The sequence below is a fragment of the Scedosporium apiospermum genome (genome assembly GCF_000732125.1).
Source record: "Scedosporium apiospermum strain IHEM 14462 chromosome Unknown SEQ_SAPIO_0103, whole genome shotgun sequence".
Classification (NCBI taxonomy): domain Eukaryota; kingdom Fungi; phylum Ascomycota; class Sordariomycetes; order Microascales; family Microascaceae; genus Scedosporium; species Scedosporium apiospermum.
The window spans coordinates 56,935-74,333 of NW_015971804.1; the positions used below are offsets into that span (position 1 = coordinate 56,935).

General features: G+C 51.5%; 5 protein-coding genes and 1 pseudogene across 5 annotated transcripts; 4 read left to right on the forward strand and 2 right to left on the reverse strand.

Annotated features, from left to right (window-relative positions):
• Positions 1-989: 989 nt before the first annotated feature.
• Positions 990-2,426, forward strand: SAPIO_CDS6398 (uncharacterized protein; the record flags this gene model as incomplete). The annotated part of the gene is made up of 5 exons (XM_016788513.1): positions 990-1,145; positions 1,210-1,268; positions 1,328-1,382; positions 1,443-1,709; positions 1,779-2,426. 5 exons carry the CDS (start codon positions 990-992, stop codon positions 2,424-2,426), a joined length of 1,185 nt encoding a protein of 394 aa, XP_016641804.1.
• Positions 2,427-3,082: 656 nt separating this feature from the next.
• On the reverse strand, positions 3,083-6,315 carry SAPIO_CDS6399 (Isopropanol dehydrogenase (NADP(+)); the record flags this gene model as incomplete). The annotated part of the gene is made up of 8 exons (XM_016788514.1): positions 3,083-3,156; positions 3,234-3,670; positions 3,757-4,111; positions 4,172-4,301; positions 4,356-4,405; positions 5,209-5,896; positions 5,967-6,210; positions 6,302-6,315. The coding sequence occupies 8 exons, from the start codon at positions 6,313-6,315 to the stop codon at positions 3,083-3,085; spliced, it is 1,992 nt and encodes a 663-aa protein (XP_016641805.1).
• Positions 6,316-7,649: 1,334 nt separating this feature from the next.
• Positions 7,650-9,677, forward strand: SAPIO_CDS6400 (uncharacterized protein; the record flags this gene model as incomplete). Its single annotated transcript, XM_016788515.1, has 7 exons — positions 7,650-7,716; positions 7,802-7,929; positions 8,013-8,184; positions 8,273-8,909; positions 8,976-9,072; positions 9,137-9,353; positions 9,427-9,677. The coding sequence occupies 7 exons, from the start codon at positions 7,650-7,652 to the stop codon at positions 9,675-9,677; spliced, it is 1,569 nt and encodes a 522-aa protein (XP_016641806.1).
• A 561-nt stretch (positions 9,678-10,238) lies between these two features.
• Positions 10,239-12,138, forward strand: SAPIO_CDS6401 (uncharacterized protein; the record flags this gene model as incomplete). The annotated part of the gene is made up of 4 exons (XM_016788516.1): positions 10,239-10,291; positions 10,390-10,479; positions 10,557-11,264; positions 11,496-12,138. The coding sequence occupies 4 exons, from the start codon at positions 10,239-10,241 to the stop codon at positions 12,136-12,138; spliced, it is 1,494 nt and encodes a 497-aa protein (XP_016641807.1).
• Positions 12,139-12,509: 371 nt separating this feature from the next.
• SAPIO_CDS6402 (putative Galactonate dehydratase) lies at positions 12,510-14,170 on the reverse strand (the record flags this gene model as incomplete). Its single annotated transcript, XM_016788517.1, has 5 exons — positions 12,510-12,842; positions 12,921-13,108; positions 13,177-13,246; positions 13,305-13,910; positions 13,991-14,170. 5 exons carry the CDS (start codon positions 14,168-14,170, stop codon positions 12,510-12,512), a joined length of 1,377 nt encoding a protein of 458 aa, XP_016641808.1.
• Positions 14,171-15,212: 1,042 nt separating this feature from the next.
• On the forward strand, positions 15,213-16,196 carry SAPIO_CDS6403 (annotated as a pseudogene; the record flags this gene model as incomplete).
• Between the last annotated feature and the right edge of the window lie 1,203 nt (positions 16,197-17,399).

Genomic DNA, 17,399 nt, shown 5'->3' on the forward strand with positions numbered 1-17,399 from the left:
TACGAGGTAGTCAGCCAGATTTACACCTATCACTGTTTAAGAAGAAAGTTCGAGTACCCCCTTTTAGGCAGATCCTAATTAATCGCCATCCTTCCTCCAGGATGTTCCATATTGCAGGTTCCCACCCTGCGTGTGTTGGTGGTACAGACCCTCACAAAGGACTGGTGCGGCCCGGCGTCAGTTCAGGGGGTGTCCCGTAAGTCTAAAAGATTACGAAGTACTTTGAGCACACTTGGCGTCCGCTAGGATTCTTGATCGTTGGAATCTCGAGGGACCCATAAAACCTCCGTATCCACTAATAAATAGCCATTCAGGCTTTCGCATGTTTTCTGACAGTGCTCCCTTGGGACACGCGTGGCGGCTGCAGCCATTCGGGGCTTACACAAGTACACCTGTCATTGTTTAAGAAGTATCCCTTTCGCCTCATGCAAGCCGACCCGTAGAATCACCATAACCTCTGGCATATTATCTAATTCATCGCTCAAACGGTTGCTCGCAATGGCGCAGGAGATTCCCGTGAGTACCATGCCAAGCGAGGTGGGTACTAGTTAGGACTAGACTGCTCCACTGCAATGGTATCAGGGGCCGGAAGGGTAGGGTAGGCTCCGAAAACGGGCCCATGCTGGGATGTAACCATATCAGGGCCGGCTGTTCGTCCGCAGTTCCGGACCAGGGCCGGGCATCACTTCTGAGAGTACATACAAACCGATCCCCTGATGGAATGACTGGGTATTACCGCGGCGAGACCAGGATGACCCAGACCTGTCACACAGGGGCTAAACTACTTCCCGAAATCCTGGAAAACTTAGAAATGAGGTCGAGAAAATCCCCCAAGATGTCAACACGAAGGCGCTGGACGCCCGAATGTGCGTGGAGGGCTAGGTCGCCGTCATTTGCAGCTCTCAATGTTATAACTCTGTCCACAATCACTCAACCCGAACCGAGGAAGTCGATGTGTTCAACTCCTCTCCTCTCCATCCCTTTCAACCATGGCGGGCTCTCCAAGAAACCTCCAGCCGATCGTGCATTTTGTCATCAATCTTCTCTTCGTCCTTGGCGAAGCGAGCGCCATCGCTCGCATATGGACGAGGTTCGCCATCCTAAAGAACTTTGGGTGGGATGACTGGGCGATGGTGATCATTGTGGTGCGAATTGTTCCCTATTTGAGATGGTGTCGCGTGGTGATGGAAGCTAACGGGGCCTATTCAGGTCGTCAATGCCGGCCAGCATGCGATTCTCTATCTCTTCATCAGCGCTGGCGCCGGGCTGTACGAGTAAACCCCGATCCGCGACGACTAATGCAGACTAAGCTGATTTTTCTCTAAAGGCCACAGGAAGAGGTTTTAGCCGAGGACCCCCGGGCAATGAGTAGGATGCTAAAGGTGCGAAATAATGACAATTGTCATCAAAGACGTGTGTCGTATGGTACTAATCTGAAGCAGTATCTTTTCGCGGAGGAGATCTGGTATCTCTTCCTCCATTTCTGGATCAAAATGAGCTTCCTGTTATTCTTCCTCCGCTTGTCCCGGTCCAAGAGATTCCGAACGGGTGTATACTGTGTGATGGGCGCCAATGTCTTCGTGACTGTCGGAACCTGGGCTCTGTATTCGTTGCAGTGCATCCCCATCGAAGCCTACTGGTACCCCGAGCGGCATCCAGATGTGGTATGCTTGCCCTTTAGCGTCTCTCTATGGCTGCCTGCCACGGCGGTAAGTGCTACTAGTCTGTCCGAAGAATGCCGAGACTAGAGGTCTTTCTAACATTTCTTGCTCGCCAAGCTCATCGTCGTCGATTTTGCCATCTTCATTCTTCCCTTGAGCACCGTACTCTCGCTCCAACTATCGGTAAAACGCCGCCTCCAGGTCTTAGCAGTCATCACAACCGGTGGCTCCTCGGTTCTCGTCTCTTGTCTCCGGCTCATCGTCATCCACAGGTTCACTGTGACTGATGATTTCCTCTGGGAGGTCGGCAACATCTGCATCGTGTCGGCGGCGGAGATGGAAGTTGCCATATTGGCGTCCAACATGCCCGCCCTCCGCGCCCTGTGGAAGAAGTTCCGAGACGGCACGCTCGCCTCGACTGGCAATTCGAAACAGACCCGACCGAGTGGAAACGAACTCACGGGGAACCAGGACTCGCGAAGTCATCAGTTGACGAACCTCTTCACCAAGAAATCCTACAGGGGCGCGGAGCGGCTTGGCGACGATGATAAGGTCGAAGAGAACAGCTCGACGCGCGAACTTACCAGGCGGACATCCTCAGATGCGGAACTGGGAATGAGAAACGGCGGCTTTGGGTCGAATAAGCAGGCAATCTTGGTTACTAGAGAGTACAACGTTAGTGAAGAGGCGCATGGCGGCAGTCAGCAAGACCAACTCGATTGGAATCACCGGAAGGTAGACATACGCGTCGACCAGTGTCACTGAAGCGTCTGTTAAGAGATGGGATCGGCTCATGTGGCGCCGGATAATAGTAGACACCTTCCCAGCCCAAGGGCGTCGAAGGAGGGTTTAAAGGGCGCAAGTTTAGCACTTCAGACTATTATTACTTCCAGCTTGGAGTATAGTCGCCTATAAATCCAGGGCGTTTTTCTTCACATCGCTATTCTTTTCTATTCTCTTTCTAACTGTCCCTAATTCCTCCTTGGTCTAACTGAAATTCTTCCCCTTTTATTCCATGCCTCCGCTTGCCATGCTTGCCATGTGGCAGCCACTGCCACATTCCACGAGCCACGCTTGCCACATGCTACCAACTGCCCTATGCACCAACGCATCCCACCACCTGAAATTTCGCCACTGGCGGAATTTTCAAAAGAAAAGAAGAACAGGAAGAAGGAAACCAACACACCTAGTCTTGCAATGGAGTATCTATCTCGGCACTACTGTAAGATCACGACCTGAGCATATTCGGATTCAATACCAAGCCCGATGCCGTAGTAACCAGTCTCGCTACATCGGTTGAAATTCAGATTCCAAGTAGTCTAAGTCTATGTCCCCAGCGCCGTATATATTTCCATCCATACCGTTCCTCCCCAACGCGGTAGCCTCCGTCCGATTCCACAAACCCACCTTGGCCTGGCCACCTAATACTTGAACTGCTTGTCATAGTCTGTCAAAGTGAACCTATACTTGACGTCGTTGTTATGCACACGCTCCACTAAATATCATATGTTAACGCCACCTTCGTGAAGAACTAGAAATGAAAAGAAATGGTAAAACACCTACAAGCCTTACCACACCCCTCCTCACCAATTGGAATTGTCTCAACCCAGCTCTTAATCCCCTTCTCAGCCGCCAACTTCAGCATATCCAAGGTCTCCTCTCGGCTACCAAGATGGCTACTTCCTATGAAGCAACCATTACCAAGCAGGCTCTGAGGCCTCACTTTCCAGCCCTCGCCCTCGGGGAGGCCGACGGCAACAAATTTGCCGTGGACCCGGAGCAGAGAAAGGTACGGGCTCAGGTCGAAGCCGTCATCACCGCTAGCCGTGGATAGAATAACATCAAATGTCATCTCGTGGGGTTCGTTCCACCCCTCAGTGCGGGTCTCGAGGAAGCCGTCGGCGCCCATGGCGAGGACGTCATCCTTTTTGCGGTCGGTACGGGAGATGGCCCATGTTTCGGCGCCGAGGGCCTTGCTGAATAGGATGCCAAAGTGGCCAATGCCCCCGCTATAATACAGGAGCACGATGAGTGGTTAGGACTCCGTCCTCCGGCGGGGGGGGGGGGGGGGGGGGGGGGGGGGGGAAGGCCTTACATTCCAACAATTCCGACCTTCTTTCCGGGACCGACTTCGTTTCGCACAAGCGGAGAATAGGCAGTTAATCCAGCGCAAAGCATAGGCGCCGCAAGCTCAGTCTGAAGGCCCTCTGGGATGGGGAAGGTGAAGTGCTCGTGTGAACGTATATGAGAAGAGTAACCGCCCTGTGCGAGAGTGCCGTCGGGGTACACGGCTCCATAGGTATCGAGTTGCTGTTTGCAGTAGGTCTCGTTGCCCTCTTTGCAGGTATCGCAGTCGAGGCAGGCATAGATCTGAGCTCCAACGCCGACACGGTCACCGACCTTTACGGTAGTGACCTGTGGCCCTACACGCACGGCTTCGCCGATTATTTCTAGGTGGTAGCCTTTGTTAGATCAAGATTTCGCAGCGGAGTTCCTAGTTGTGATCTTACCATGTCCAGGGATGATGGGCCAGTTTTTGTTTCCCCACCCTCCAGTGACAGTGTGGACGTCGGAACCGCAGACTCCGCAAGCAATGATCTTGACATCGATATCCCGATCGCCAAAGGGCTTTGGTTTAAACTAGATGTCACGTCAGCACCTTAGTATGTCCGTATGTAAAATTTCACAGCTCACCTCAAACCGCTTTGGCTGATTCCACTTGTCAGCCGAATAAACGGCAAAACCTTCAAAGGTGTCAGGATACATCTTTGGGAAGCCAGCAAAGGAAGTTCTCTCTTTTGAAATGAGCCTCTGAGCCCACCGTTTTCGGGCTGTCCCTTCTCGTGATGACAACGTGCCTTCCCAGATATAATTTTCGGGGGAGACGAACAGAACTTCTCTTTATCGACCAAATCCCAAGATTTTGCGTCCAAGCTCCGACGGAAAATATCCACTAGTCGGGTGTATTCACGAAAGTTCTTTCGGGTCTTCTTTATGCGGGGAACAGGGAATGTAGTGGCGGCCCGACTACCCCCGATTGTCATGCGGGTATAAGTGGCCGCCGCTGTGCGTTAGCGCGGTGTAGATCTGATCATACTGCCTCCTCTCACGCCAAGGGCCGTTCATGGGGCGGGAGCATACGACTCTGAATATGCCGTGTTTCCGCGCTGGTCTCTTGGGCTACCTTAACTGTCTGTAGGGAGAAGGCTTAGCGTTGTGCCTTCCAGTTAGTTTTTACGATGGAGATGTGCGGATCACTCCCGCGTCTGAGAGTAGACTATTGCCGTTATATCTGCACATGCATACTTAGATTTTCTAGAGTATGTGGGGACCTTGGAGGCGACAATCTTGGGAAATCGGGTTGAACGGCACGAGCCATCTCGGGATTCTAGTCAGACGATCGCTTACCCCTTAGACAGACTCTAACACCATTTACTACCGAAACAATTTTTTTTCTCTTTTTTTCCCATTTTCAGCTATTTGCCACTACCAATCAAGCCAGAGATTAAATCGGTTACAGTTTCCCGGAAAGAATGATACTCAATACCAAGCTCCTTCGCCGCCGTCTCGCCATCCAGACCGTACGACTCATCAATAACCTGCTTCTCAAACTCCACACCCTTTAAGGCTACACAGCAATCCACCATAATCTGCGCAGCCTTCTCATACGAGAACCGCTCTGGCGATGCTAGTGTATATCGTCTTCCTCCAACCTCAGGTCGTAGCAGTGCTTCGACGTGAGCCTGGGCTAAATCCCGAACATCGATCCAGAAAGGAACTCGTGACACTGGGAGGGGCTTGATGCCCTTAGCGATACTCCACAGGTTGGCGTTAGACTCGTTTAGATCATCGACACTGTTGATGGGATGTACAATCGGGCCAAACGTCATAGGAGGGCAGAGTGTAACAATGTCAAAAGTCGGTTTCTTCGTGTTCTCTTTGACAAAGCTCCAAGCCTCAAGCTCAGCAAACTTCTTAGAACCACGGTAAGAAATAAAGGCAGGGGTAGAGCTGTCAATAGACTCTTTGTAGGTTATGGGGTTCCAATCTGCCCCAGTGTAAGTAAAGTATGAAGGGGCCTTGCGATTAGTATCAAGTACTGAAGCAAAGGAAGATGTGATGACCACGCGTGTAATTTCAGGGTTCGTCGCTGCTGCCTGTAGGATAGCACGAACACCACGGATGGCTGGGAGAACAAGCTCCTTTTCGTTGTCCTTGGCAGCATAATTCAACGGCTGTTTATATATATACCATGTTAGTCTATTATGCGTAGGGTGTACGGGAGTAAGGGGGATGGATGCATACGCTTGCTGTGTGGATGATAGCGCCTACACCGTCAACGGCACTAGTAAAATCGGCAGACTTTTCAAAGTCGGGAATTTGTATGAACTCGAGATGGCCCTTATACTGTGGTCGTGCGTTGATCATGGTCTGACCTTTGGCCAGTGATCGTGTAGTACCTCGCACCTTCAGGCCACGGGAGAGGAGATTATCAACGATGTGAGCTCCAATGAATCCAGTGGCACCTGTGACGAGAATTGGTTTTTTGCTAGTATAGTTAGTGGCTGGGTGGCAATTAAATTTTTATCATATCGGAGGGAGAGTGGTAATAGATTTCTGGTGTCTAGGTTACTACCTACGAGCTGGTGGTCATCGTGGCGGTTTTCGATGTTCTCGGAGGGGTTAGGTTTCGCCGACAAAGGAGGGCCGAAAGACTTGATGCTTTTTGAGAAATCCCGAGACGAAGTAAACACGAAAAAAAGGGAAACTTGGACTATTGGGCGAAGGTGGTGCGAGGCTGTTCGGAGGTAAGACCAGAAACGAGCTGTCGATGGTGGACGTAGAGATCACTCTAATATTAATCTCTTTTGGGCCGGCCATAAACGTTGAAACTTGACGGCATGGGAAACCTCGATGCTGGTTGTGAGAGGGTAGGCTTCCGCAGATACGCGACGGCTATCCCCGAACGTGGTGGTTTTCGATGTCAATGATGTCAATTGAAAATGGAGGAGCGGAGTTGGCCTTGGGTTCTTTCCCTACACGAGTTCCTTCCCCTCGGCTTCTGCTGCCGCCGATACCCTTGGCTTTCTCGGTCAGGTCAGCCAAGGAACCACCCCTGTCTTACTGTCTTGCTGTCTTGCTGTCTTGGTATGTACGTGGGATAATCGGCATGCGGCTCAACCTGCCGTTCATCCCCGCATCCCCTGCTAGTCTCTTTTTCTTACAGCCACTCATGAACCGGCAGATGTGCTCGAAGACCCGATCTACCAGACACTGTACGGAGTAGGCAGATTGGGACTAACTCGATCCCCATAATGAACACTAGCGTGCGACCGGCAGCCTTCGTACTAGTAACTAGACCCAAGGGAAACGAGGAGGATGCTAAAGCTGTCGATCCGGGGTCTTGGCGAACCCTCGGCTCTGAGAATTAATTTTTCCTCGCTCGAATGGTCAATGACAGAAGCTAAGGGGAGACAGACGTACGTTCTTCACTTCTCCGCACCTCACACAACCACAAGTCGATCGATAATCGTGAAATAATGCATGGGGCAGCTCATCCACCTCCAGACCCCTAATTTCCGTCCCCGCGCTCAGGGTGCCACTCCCCATCTTTCTCCATACACTCCATCTCCGCATACGGGCCCCGTGGGGTCTCATCCGATGCTCGATTTAGCTAACATTCAAGTCCAATGAGGAAAGGGCTCGAATACTCCTTGTTCTACACTAGTCTCACGCAGGTGTCTCCTGTCAGGAAGGCGAAACTGAGGCAAATCCCTGTCAACACCATCACATCGCCTGTGAGAAGCGTTGTTGTTGGACATACGAATATATATATTCGTCGAGTCTGTACGTTTCCCTCGGAGCGCTCTCAACGCCTGACGGAATAAGGGTTTATCGGGAACTCCCATTTACACATTGTTCTTTCAAATTCCTTCCCAAGCATCCATTCGCAAGGGCACATCTCTTCTATTAGCCGCAATTGCCACCATGCTCAGGCTCAGCGAACGCTTCAGCGGCACGGCCCTGATCGTGCTCATTACCTTGGTGAATGCCAGTACGTTTCAAATTTCATGCCCTGCGAGCACCAGGTCTCCACAACAACCTGTTGAGTGCCCGACTAACTTCTCAACTCTTCTTAGCTTCCATGTCATGGTTCGGTTACGATCAGGGAGTGTTCTCGGGCGTCCTGATCTCCAAGGACTTTAAAAAATGGTTCCCAGAGACAAGCAAGGCGAATGTATCGGGTATCACGTCCAGCTGCTTCGCTGTAAGTAGTAGCACAGTCCAACACCTTTGCCCCAGAGTGGGCTTCGCAACGATCATCTCGCTAATTGGCCCTATCCTCATTAGCTTGGAGCCTTTTTCGGGGCCATTTTTGCCTTTACGCTGGGAGATAAACTCGGAAGGCGCAAGACAATCGCGGTGGGATTGACGACCAACTTCATCGGCGCCCTTCTACAGATCGTTTCCTGGCACCTCCCCCAGATGATTATCGGCCGAATAATCAACGGATTCGGAATGGGTAAGCTAGTTTCTTATAGCCTCGACTACCATCTGTGAATTTCATCGTCGCGAAAGCATACTAATACTTGTAATCCCGACCTACATAGGCGTCTCTTCGTCCACATGCCCGGTATTTCAAGCCGAATGCTCCAAGCCTCGCATCCGAGGCAAGCTCGTCGTTGTCGGCTCTCTCTGCAACACTGCCGCCTTTTGCCTCGCGAATTGGATGAACTATGGACTCTTTTTCCATTCCGGGCCCCTGCAATGGCGGTTCCCCCTTGGATTTCAGCTTCTTTTCCCCATCGTCGTTGCGTCCGCCCTCTTATGCGTCCCAGAATCTCCTAGGTGGCTTATGCTCAAGGACCGCCATGAAGCCGCTCGCAAGGTAATTGCTCGTCTTCATGGAAAGGACACGCCCCTTGATCATCCGGAAGTTTCGGCCGAGTTCCTCTCCATTCAAGGTACTATCGAGCTCGAAAGGAAGGATCGGGTCCCGGTCACGGATGTTCTCCGGGGCCGAGACAAGACGCAGACCTTCCGCCGATTGTTGCTCTCTTGCGGTACCCAGTTTATGCAGCAATTCAGCGGTGTGAACGCTCTCGGATACTACCTTCCTACCCTTCTCCAGCAGAGCGTTGGCTATGATGAGCAGACAAGCCGACTCTTGACTGGCGTTAATGGAACCATTTACCTAGGTGCTGCATTCTGCTGTTTGCTCCTTATTGACAACTTTGGCCGCCGCAAGTAAGTGAAACCGCATTGCTGAGAGACTTCCTGAAGGTAGATATGGTACTAACCGCTACATTCCAGGATGATGCTGTACGGTGCTTCTACAATGGGCTCTTGTTATCTTATTGCATCTCTCTGTCTCAAGGCTGCCCAGAGCGATGAATCTAAGGAGGCAACTGTGGGTGCCCTTTCACTGAAAGCACGCATCCTATGATAGGCTTACAATGCTAACACCATCACAGCTGGGCCGAGTTGTAACAGCAATGTTCTTCCTCTACTACTTCTTCTACGGAACTAGTTTCGCCAAGGTCGCTTGGGTCTATAACTCCGAAATCAACTCCATCGGCTGGCGAACTAGGGGTGCGGCGGCGGCCACAGCCACCAACTGGATGGGCGGCTTTATTGTCACACAGTTCACCAAAGTTGGCGTCGACAACCTCAAATGGGGATTCTATCTTAGTAAGTTGTCCCCTCCCTCGGAATAAGATTCTCTAAGGAAAGGAAGCAGAATAGTATTTGTGTCTAACTGCAGTAGTCTTCGCTGTCATCTGCTGGGCGTACTTCCCTGTTGTCTACCTCCTTTACCCAGAGACCACTCGTCGAACCCTGGAGGATATGGACCAGATTTTCATCCAGAACCCCTCCATCTTCGTCTGTGGCAAGCCTGATCTTACGCAGCGTGAAAGACCTCTTGCCTTCATCGAGGCTGAAGAGCGAAGGATTGCCGAAGCTGCTGAAGGCAAGCAGAGTGAGAGCTCTGAGCATGTTGAAGGGCGTGTCTAAATGACCCATGGAATAGGAAATTAAGGTCGGAATAGTTTATGACCACCCAGCTCCACTTTTCGTTCTCAGAGGGGCAGACCGAGCCAACAAGGTTTTCTTTTTAATTTCGAGTTTTTCTTCTCCATAAGTCCGGTACAAAAGCCCGGCAACCAGATATCAATACCCAGGGCTTTTCAAGCTTGTCTTCCGTATTCTATGTACAATTTTTAACATGGTTCGAGAGGTTATAACTAGCACAAGGGATACGAAAAATTGCGTCTACAGACTCGCCCCCCAATCATCGGCTGATGGCACTAGATTCATTGTAGACCCGCACACACCGTGGGAGTGTAAATCGGGGCGGTCAGGACTCAGGAGGGTCTAGCTTAGGTCCAGCTCTAACCAAATGCGGGTTCGGGTGAACCTAACCGAATCAATGCAGATTTACATGTAACCCCCCAGATCCTGCATCCCCCAACGCCCCAGGTTTCTCTTCCTCCTCCCCCCGACGGCTTCTCTTGCCGCCTGAGACCTTGCATCTCACTATCTCTTATCTTCAGTCGCTGCAGAAGACTTGTAGCCATGAGCTTTAATCGGAAAAGAGTAGCTCTGGCTTGCTCGTTTTGCCGTCACCGGTAAGCGATCCCCACTCGGCGGGTAACCGGGTCTTTTTGGATTGGGTGTATTGTTCAATGCCCCTGCCCTCTCTCTAGTGCTAACTTGAAACCCTAAGGAAACGCCGCTGCGATGCTGGAAAGCCAAGATGCAGGAATTGTCTGGAGGCCGAGGTGGAGTGTCACTATGATGAGATGCCCTCCCAGAGGTATGTGCAAGACATTTCCAGTACATTCTACGAGCCAGAGACGGTAGATATCAACCATCAAGATATTTTGTATTTAGGATTGATACATCTGGAGGCACGAGAGAGATCCTGCATAAACTTCGACACATTGAGTCCGCACTAGACCTCCACACCCGTGCCGTGGACGCCCTATCATCCGAACTTCAACTTCGAGCCGCTCAAGAAGATGTTCAAGGCACTTCGCCAAACAGCCACACCTCCTCCGTACCTGGGGTCGGCAACCGCCTCAATGTTCCACTTACGCCATGGCCCTCCCAGGCCTGCGACCGACAGCCAGACGTCTCCGCACTACCTCCCCTTGAGATCCCACACAAACACAAGACTTCGTCTAGCTACCTTCTGGGCCTTCCAGCCATGAAAGCCCTTGTGGGTGACTACCCAAATGACCTATTCTTCCTCCTCGAATCGAAGAATCCGCTCCCACCCCAATTGTCCTTCGAATCTCTTCCTTCTCCAGCGCCACCGATCCGCGTTGATCGGGAAACCGCCGACTGCCTCGTCGACAGCTTCTTCGCCACGGCACACGCCAACCACCCGGTTCTAGACGAGGAGTCATTCCGCAGGATATATCTCGCATTCCTTGATCGTGGTGTAGATTCGAGCGTCGAGTCTGCCATGTGCCTCTCCGTCCTCGCCGTCGGCGCAGCTTCGATGGTGTCACCTGAGACGAGGGACTTCTCTGCGTCGCCTCCCGGAATGGAATTCATGCAGCATGCCATGCCGACATTGCTATCGCTATCGTCTTGGTCGGTTTCGTACAGTGTTCCTTTAGCCCAAACTTTAGTGCTCGCGAGCATTTATTTTGCCTACATCGTTAGGCCACTGCAAAGTTGGAGGTTGATCCATTCAGCTTGTACCTTTCTACAGTTCAAGCTGTCAGGGTACGCCGGATTTTCTCCTTGTGATGCCCTCGCTTTAATTTTTTTTTCTTTCCTTTCTTTTTCGCTCCCGGGATGGGAGCTAACATTATAATCTAGTTTTGATGCCCGTAATGAAAGCGCCGAATCCCGTGAAAGCACCCTCCGGTTAGTCTGGTCCTCATTTCTCGTCGAATGCGACCGTCTCGCCGAGCTCGAACTTCCTCGGAGCGGCTTGCAACAGCTGATCGACGAGACGCCATTGCCCTCCTGCAGTAACCTCGGCGGGATGATACACACCTGCTTCTTGGCCGAAACTTCCATCCGCCGGCTCCTAAATCGTATCCATAATTCCCTCTACCCTAGCCGAAAGAGGTACGACCTAACTCTGTCATCCACATCCCTGATGGCGCCCGAAGAGTTTTCGACTCAAGAGATATCTTCCATGATGGGCGTATGTGACGAGCTCCAAAGGCAGCTCAATTTGTGGTACGCGTCCATACCAGAGGCCTATCGACCCTCCTTGGTCGTGGGTCCGGCAGCGAATGATCGTGAGGCGGTTTTGAGGATTCGTTACTTTGCTGCGCGGCACATCATCTATCGTCCATTTGTGCTGAATATTTCCATGAATCCCGGGCCGCATCCGGAGTCAATCATAGAAAAGGCGGCGCTGAGTATCGAAAGCTGTCGGTTGTATCTGCAGCATGCAACGGTTGTCCTCAAAAAACCAAGCCCGTACACGTGGACGTTTTCTCTGTCGTAAGTTTCACTCGCACGAGTAACAAGATATTACAGACACAAAAATCGAAGAACGCTAATGCGGGAAGTGTAGATCCCTCGGCGCCGTCATTGTCCTGACTCTTTCGTCGTTTAGTCCAGTCTTGAAGCACCTAGTTCCAGACATTGATGAATTACAAACTTTGGCCATTCAAAACATACGGCCCTGGGCGATCTCCAGTCTAGGCACAGTCGTCACAATCCTAGAAGACATGCAGAGAAAGCAAAGAATCTTGTCATGTATCTAATACTCTGTAAATTATTCCCAATATCATAATGAAACAACAAGTCTAGAAGTTGCAATGATACACGCGTTGAATCTGTCCTGTGTACGAAGTATCTTCTAAAACATCCTCCCTATAGCTCCCCGCCGGTAGGCTGATTGATAATATTCAAACCAGCCTCAGACTTCCAAAAGCTCCCAGTAGGATATATGTACCTCTCCAACGCCTCGTCAGTGTACCCAATAGAGTATCCGGGAGCCAGAGGAGTTTCGTAATGAGCATCGATGATCCTACTTGGATGGCGAAGGTTTTCACGGAAGCTGTCGGCATACTCAAGCATGGACTTGCGGCCGGTGATCGCCACGTAGTCGATAAGGCTGAGATGCGAAGTAAGCTCGGTAAGGCCCATGGCGCCATTATGTGGAACACAGGGGACGTCGAACTTGGAGGCCATGAGCATGACGGCCTGCATTAGGATACCGTTAGTGTGCTGGAGGCTCTAGGTGGGTTGGCTTTCCAAGTCTGCGCTATCCGAAGTCCTTACCAAGCATTCGTTAACACTTCCAAGTCTGACAGCATCGATTTGGCAGACGTCAATGGCGTCAGCCTGAAGAAGTTGCTTGAATGTGACGCGATTCTGGGCTGCCTCTCCAGTTGCGACACCAACGCCGAAAGGCTTGAGAGCCTTCCGGATGGCAGCGTGGCCAAGGACATCGTCAGGATTGGTTGGTTCTGTTAATCGTATAAAAGTCAGCTACTGCATTTCCGCTGATTGGGTTCCTCAATATCCACTCCCTTACCCTCAATGAATACCGGCTGAAACTCGACCAGCTGCTTCATGTACTCGATAGCTTCGGGAACGCTCCATACCTACTCCAGCTATATTAATATCAGTTCATCTTCAATACGGGAAAACTCAGAAACGTACCTGATTTGCATCAATCATCAACTGAAACCCCTTATCATACCCTATCACCGACCGCACAGTCGCCAACTTGGCTCTATCCGCCTCCACACCCGACCCGACCTTGAACTTAAAAACCTTATACCCCATCTTAATCTCCTCATCTAGCACCTCTCGCATCTTATCTCCCGACAGCGCCATCCAGCCGGGGCTGGTCGAGTATGCGGGAACGGCGACGTTCCCAAACGCTTCCGCCAACCTCTGCTCCTTCCCCACCTGCGCCTTCTTCAGCATCTCGACAGCTTCCTCAGGGGTGATGACATCGGTGATGTACCGGAAGTCAATGCACCGCACTATCTCTTCGGGTGACATGTCACAGACAATCTGCCACACGGGCTTGCGAAGAATCTTGCCCCAGAGGTCCCACACGCCGTTCATGACTCCAGCCATGGAGAGGTGGGTTACGCTCTTTTCGGGACCGACCCACCGGTATTGGGAATCGGAAACCATGTAACGCCAGGTCTTGCCCATGTTGCGGGTGAGCTCGTGCATAGTCTTACCGACGACACGCTTGGCAAAGGTTTCGAGGCACATGCAGATAAGCTCGTTGCCTCGGCCGTTGCTGAACGCCTGTTCGTTGAAGACATGATTTTGTTAGTCCCGGGACTTTGGGGAACGTCAGGTGAAATGGGATTCTAGCAAAAACGTACAATCCCCTCCCCTATGAGGCCGGGACGGTCTGTGATGAGCTGGATATAAGGTTGGGATCCATTGGTGCCGACGTGCATCGCGTCGGAGCCGACACCGTTCAAGCTTGTCGGGAAGCGAAGGTCGAATACCTTGAAGTCAACAATCTTGACATCTTCGACCGTGGGGCCTGGCACCGTCATCTTGGCTGTAACTATTTTAAGAATGGGAAAGGGGGAGGTGGATGTGAATTTGAAAATGAAAAGGAATCAATGTTGTAAAGGCCGTCTGGAGGATTAGAGGTCACTGAGGGTGATGGCTTCTCCGGGACACACGACGCAACGTTTATGACAGTGACAAGAAGAGTAGGTTTAAAAGCAGCAAGCTTGCCAAATTTAAGCTGTTGTCCAGAGAATCCACCGGGTCGGAACATCCGTTGAAGGATAAGCTCCAAAGCCATAAGGGTTGCTCTGGGGTACCGGATTACAAGCCTTGGAAAGCGAAGGCTCCACCGGTCAAACTAAGGACGAAGTGCATCTCTCATAAAGAGACCTGATTATCTGGATCTAGACTCATGAGCTAACAGAAGTCGATACTGGGGTAGGCTACCGGGATCTCTCATTCCCACCTCCCCCCGCGTGGTAATCAAAACGGGGAACGGGGGTTACTGGGTATTCGTTCCTGCTCCGCCAGGGAAAGTAAACCAAGTGGAGGTCATCGCCGAATTCCCGATTTGGAAAAGCTAGCAAAATGTGGGAGGGGGCCGTTTCCAGGGTCTTTTGGTGTCCGGAAGTCCTGCCGCCTACCCCCGCTAGCTGGTCGAAATTTAGTCTTGGCGATGTGCCAACTTTGCCGCTTTTCCCCATGGAGCCCCATCTACGAAGTAGGTGAATGTGGGCCGGTCTGCTAGATTTAGAGCCGAATGACGGTTTAATGCCCCGTGGAAGCACGCTCCACTTCCATCATACGATGAACATAGTTCTATGCAGGATCATGGCCGAGGGTTGCCACCGGCTTGGGGGTAAGCGGATGAGGCACCCAGGCCAAAGGCCCCTCACGGAGCTTCGAAAGGTTAGGAGGCTTCAGAGCTCAGGAGCTTTCCGAGAGAAGGGAAGCTGTTTGCCAGTTTTGCTCCTACACAAGTTTACCGCGATTTTCAGGATCTTTCACTGAGGTGAAGCTCAGCAACTACAAGCATTACACTCGCAATTCAATCGTCATCATCTCATATCCTGAACCTCGACCATGCCTCAACAGCTCCTCCCCGGTATATACGCACCTACACAGGTCTTTTACCACCCCGAGACCCAAGACCTCGACACGGACACCATCGCAAAGCACGCCGTCCGTCTGGCACGCGCTGGCGTGGTGGGGATCGTCACGAATGGTTCAAACGGCGAAGCCGTCTACCTCACTCCCGAAGAGCGGGCTCAAGTTACCCGCGTCACTCGCAATGCTCTCGATGCCGCAGGCTTCACCAAAACATGCCTCATTGTCGGAGCATCAGATCAATCCGTCAGAGGTACTCTGAGGCTATGTGAAGCTGCTGCAAGGGAGGGAGGCGATGCCGTGCTACTCATGGTACCGTCATTCTTCAAATGGGCGATGGATACGCCGACGATCGAGCGCTACTTTACCAAAGTCGCCGACGGGAGCCCTCTACCTGTTATCATCTACAATTACCCGGGCGCCGTGTCGGGAATTGACATTGATTCGGATACTCTCACCAGGCTGGCGGAACATCCAAATATAGTTGGTACGAAATTCACCTGCGGAAACGTCGGGAAGCTCGCTCGTGTCGCCAGCGTAACTCAATCCGTATCGGAGCTCTTTCTCAAGCGCGAGGCTGAGGCGTCGTCGTCCCTATATTTCTCTTTCGCCGGCGTCGCGGATTTCATTTCCTCGTCCGTTTGGGTCGGCGGCAGCGGTGCAATAGTAGGGGCAGCAAATGTATTCCCTAGGGCCTGCGTGAATGTGTATAACCTCGCGGTGGCCGGAATGTCCAAGGAGGCGATGAAGGCTCAGCAGGATCTTGCGAGGGCCGATTGGTCACTGACGAAGCGGGCGATTCCGGGATTCAAGGCGATCTTGGACAAGTTTTACGGGTACGGTGGGAAGCCGAGGGAGCCAATGCAAGATCTTTCTGAGGAAGAGGCAGGGATTCTTTGTGAGGAGATTGCGTGGATGATGGATATTGAGAACAGTCTTGGCGATATTAGCAACCAGTAACAACCCCTGCGCAGGAAAGTAGAGTGATGGACGGCTAGGAGCGCATCACAATACCAGGCAAAATTCGAAAAACAAAGACCCTTTTCACCCTCCCCTGAGCTGATATGCCGACTTGGCCTGACTACTATTGGGTTTGAGTGCCGAATTGCCCATTGGGCGACGAGGTGCCCATGACTGGTTGTCAAGAAACAAAGGTGTATTGCATTCCCCCATACCTATATAGCATTGGGTCCCCTTCGCGTTATTAGACTAATTCTCCCGCTTTCCCTCCCTCCCTCTTTTTTTATTTCATTTCATTTTTTAAATCAATAATTCTAGCAGCTTGAGAACAAGATGGCCGAGCCGGGCATTGGTGCTGCTTCATCTCGTCCATAGCTGGACCCTTGGATCACGATCCCAATGCGTAGATTGCTTTGGCTTCTCGAACCCGGTAACAATATTGAAAGCCAGTTTATGTGTGGCACTGTTCTAATGTTGATTGGGCTATTGCGCAATCAGTCCCGATATCCCAAACGCGCTCAGCGACCGACAGCCTGGCTTTGGAGGTACTCGTTCCTCAGTACTTGCCAAACTACACCCAGGATTAGCGTTAGTGGCCTGAGCTCCAAGGTTCTGACATGAGCCGTAGACCATGCAACACTTTTTTTTTTTATTCTAAATATCTAAATAGTATCTACTGATGCTTCTGGATATGCAGTTAAAAAGTCAAAGTCGCACCCCTTTTCGGCTTGGTTAGCGTTCCTTTCGTAAAGCCCTAGGTATCCGCGCTGGGTTTTTCTCGCTTGCCAAGAATCTCGGCCTTTGCCTCCCGCCAAGTTCTTCTTCCTATTTTCTATTCTCTTTTTAACCTTGCTCTCTTCGACTTCCAACTGAAGCAGCCTCTCGGCTACATTGCAAGAGATGAAGTCGCCATCTTGAACGATGCCAAAGACTGAGTCAGGGTCCACCAACTCAGGCGAAATATATAGCACAATTATGCCTCCAGCTATACCGCTCATCCTTCCATCACTAATTCTAAGCATATCCGTGACTCCCTTCTTAGCGAGCTTCCAGGGGATGGGGATAAGCCCAGCTTCTGGCATGCCAGGGTTCCCCACCAGCCCAATACCCTGCAATACCAGAACCGAATCTTCCATAACGTCCAGGTCATCCAAGTCAATGCGCAAGGCGAGGTCTCTGCTGTTTTTAAACACGCATACCTTG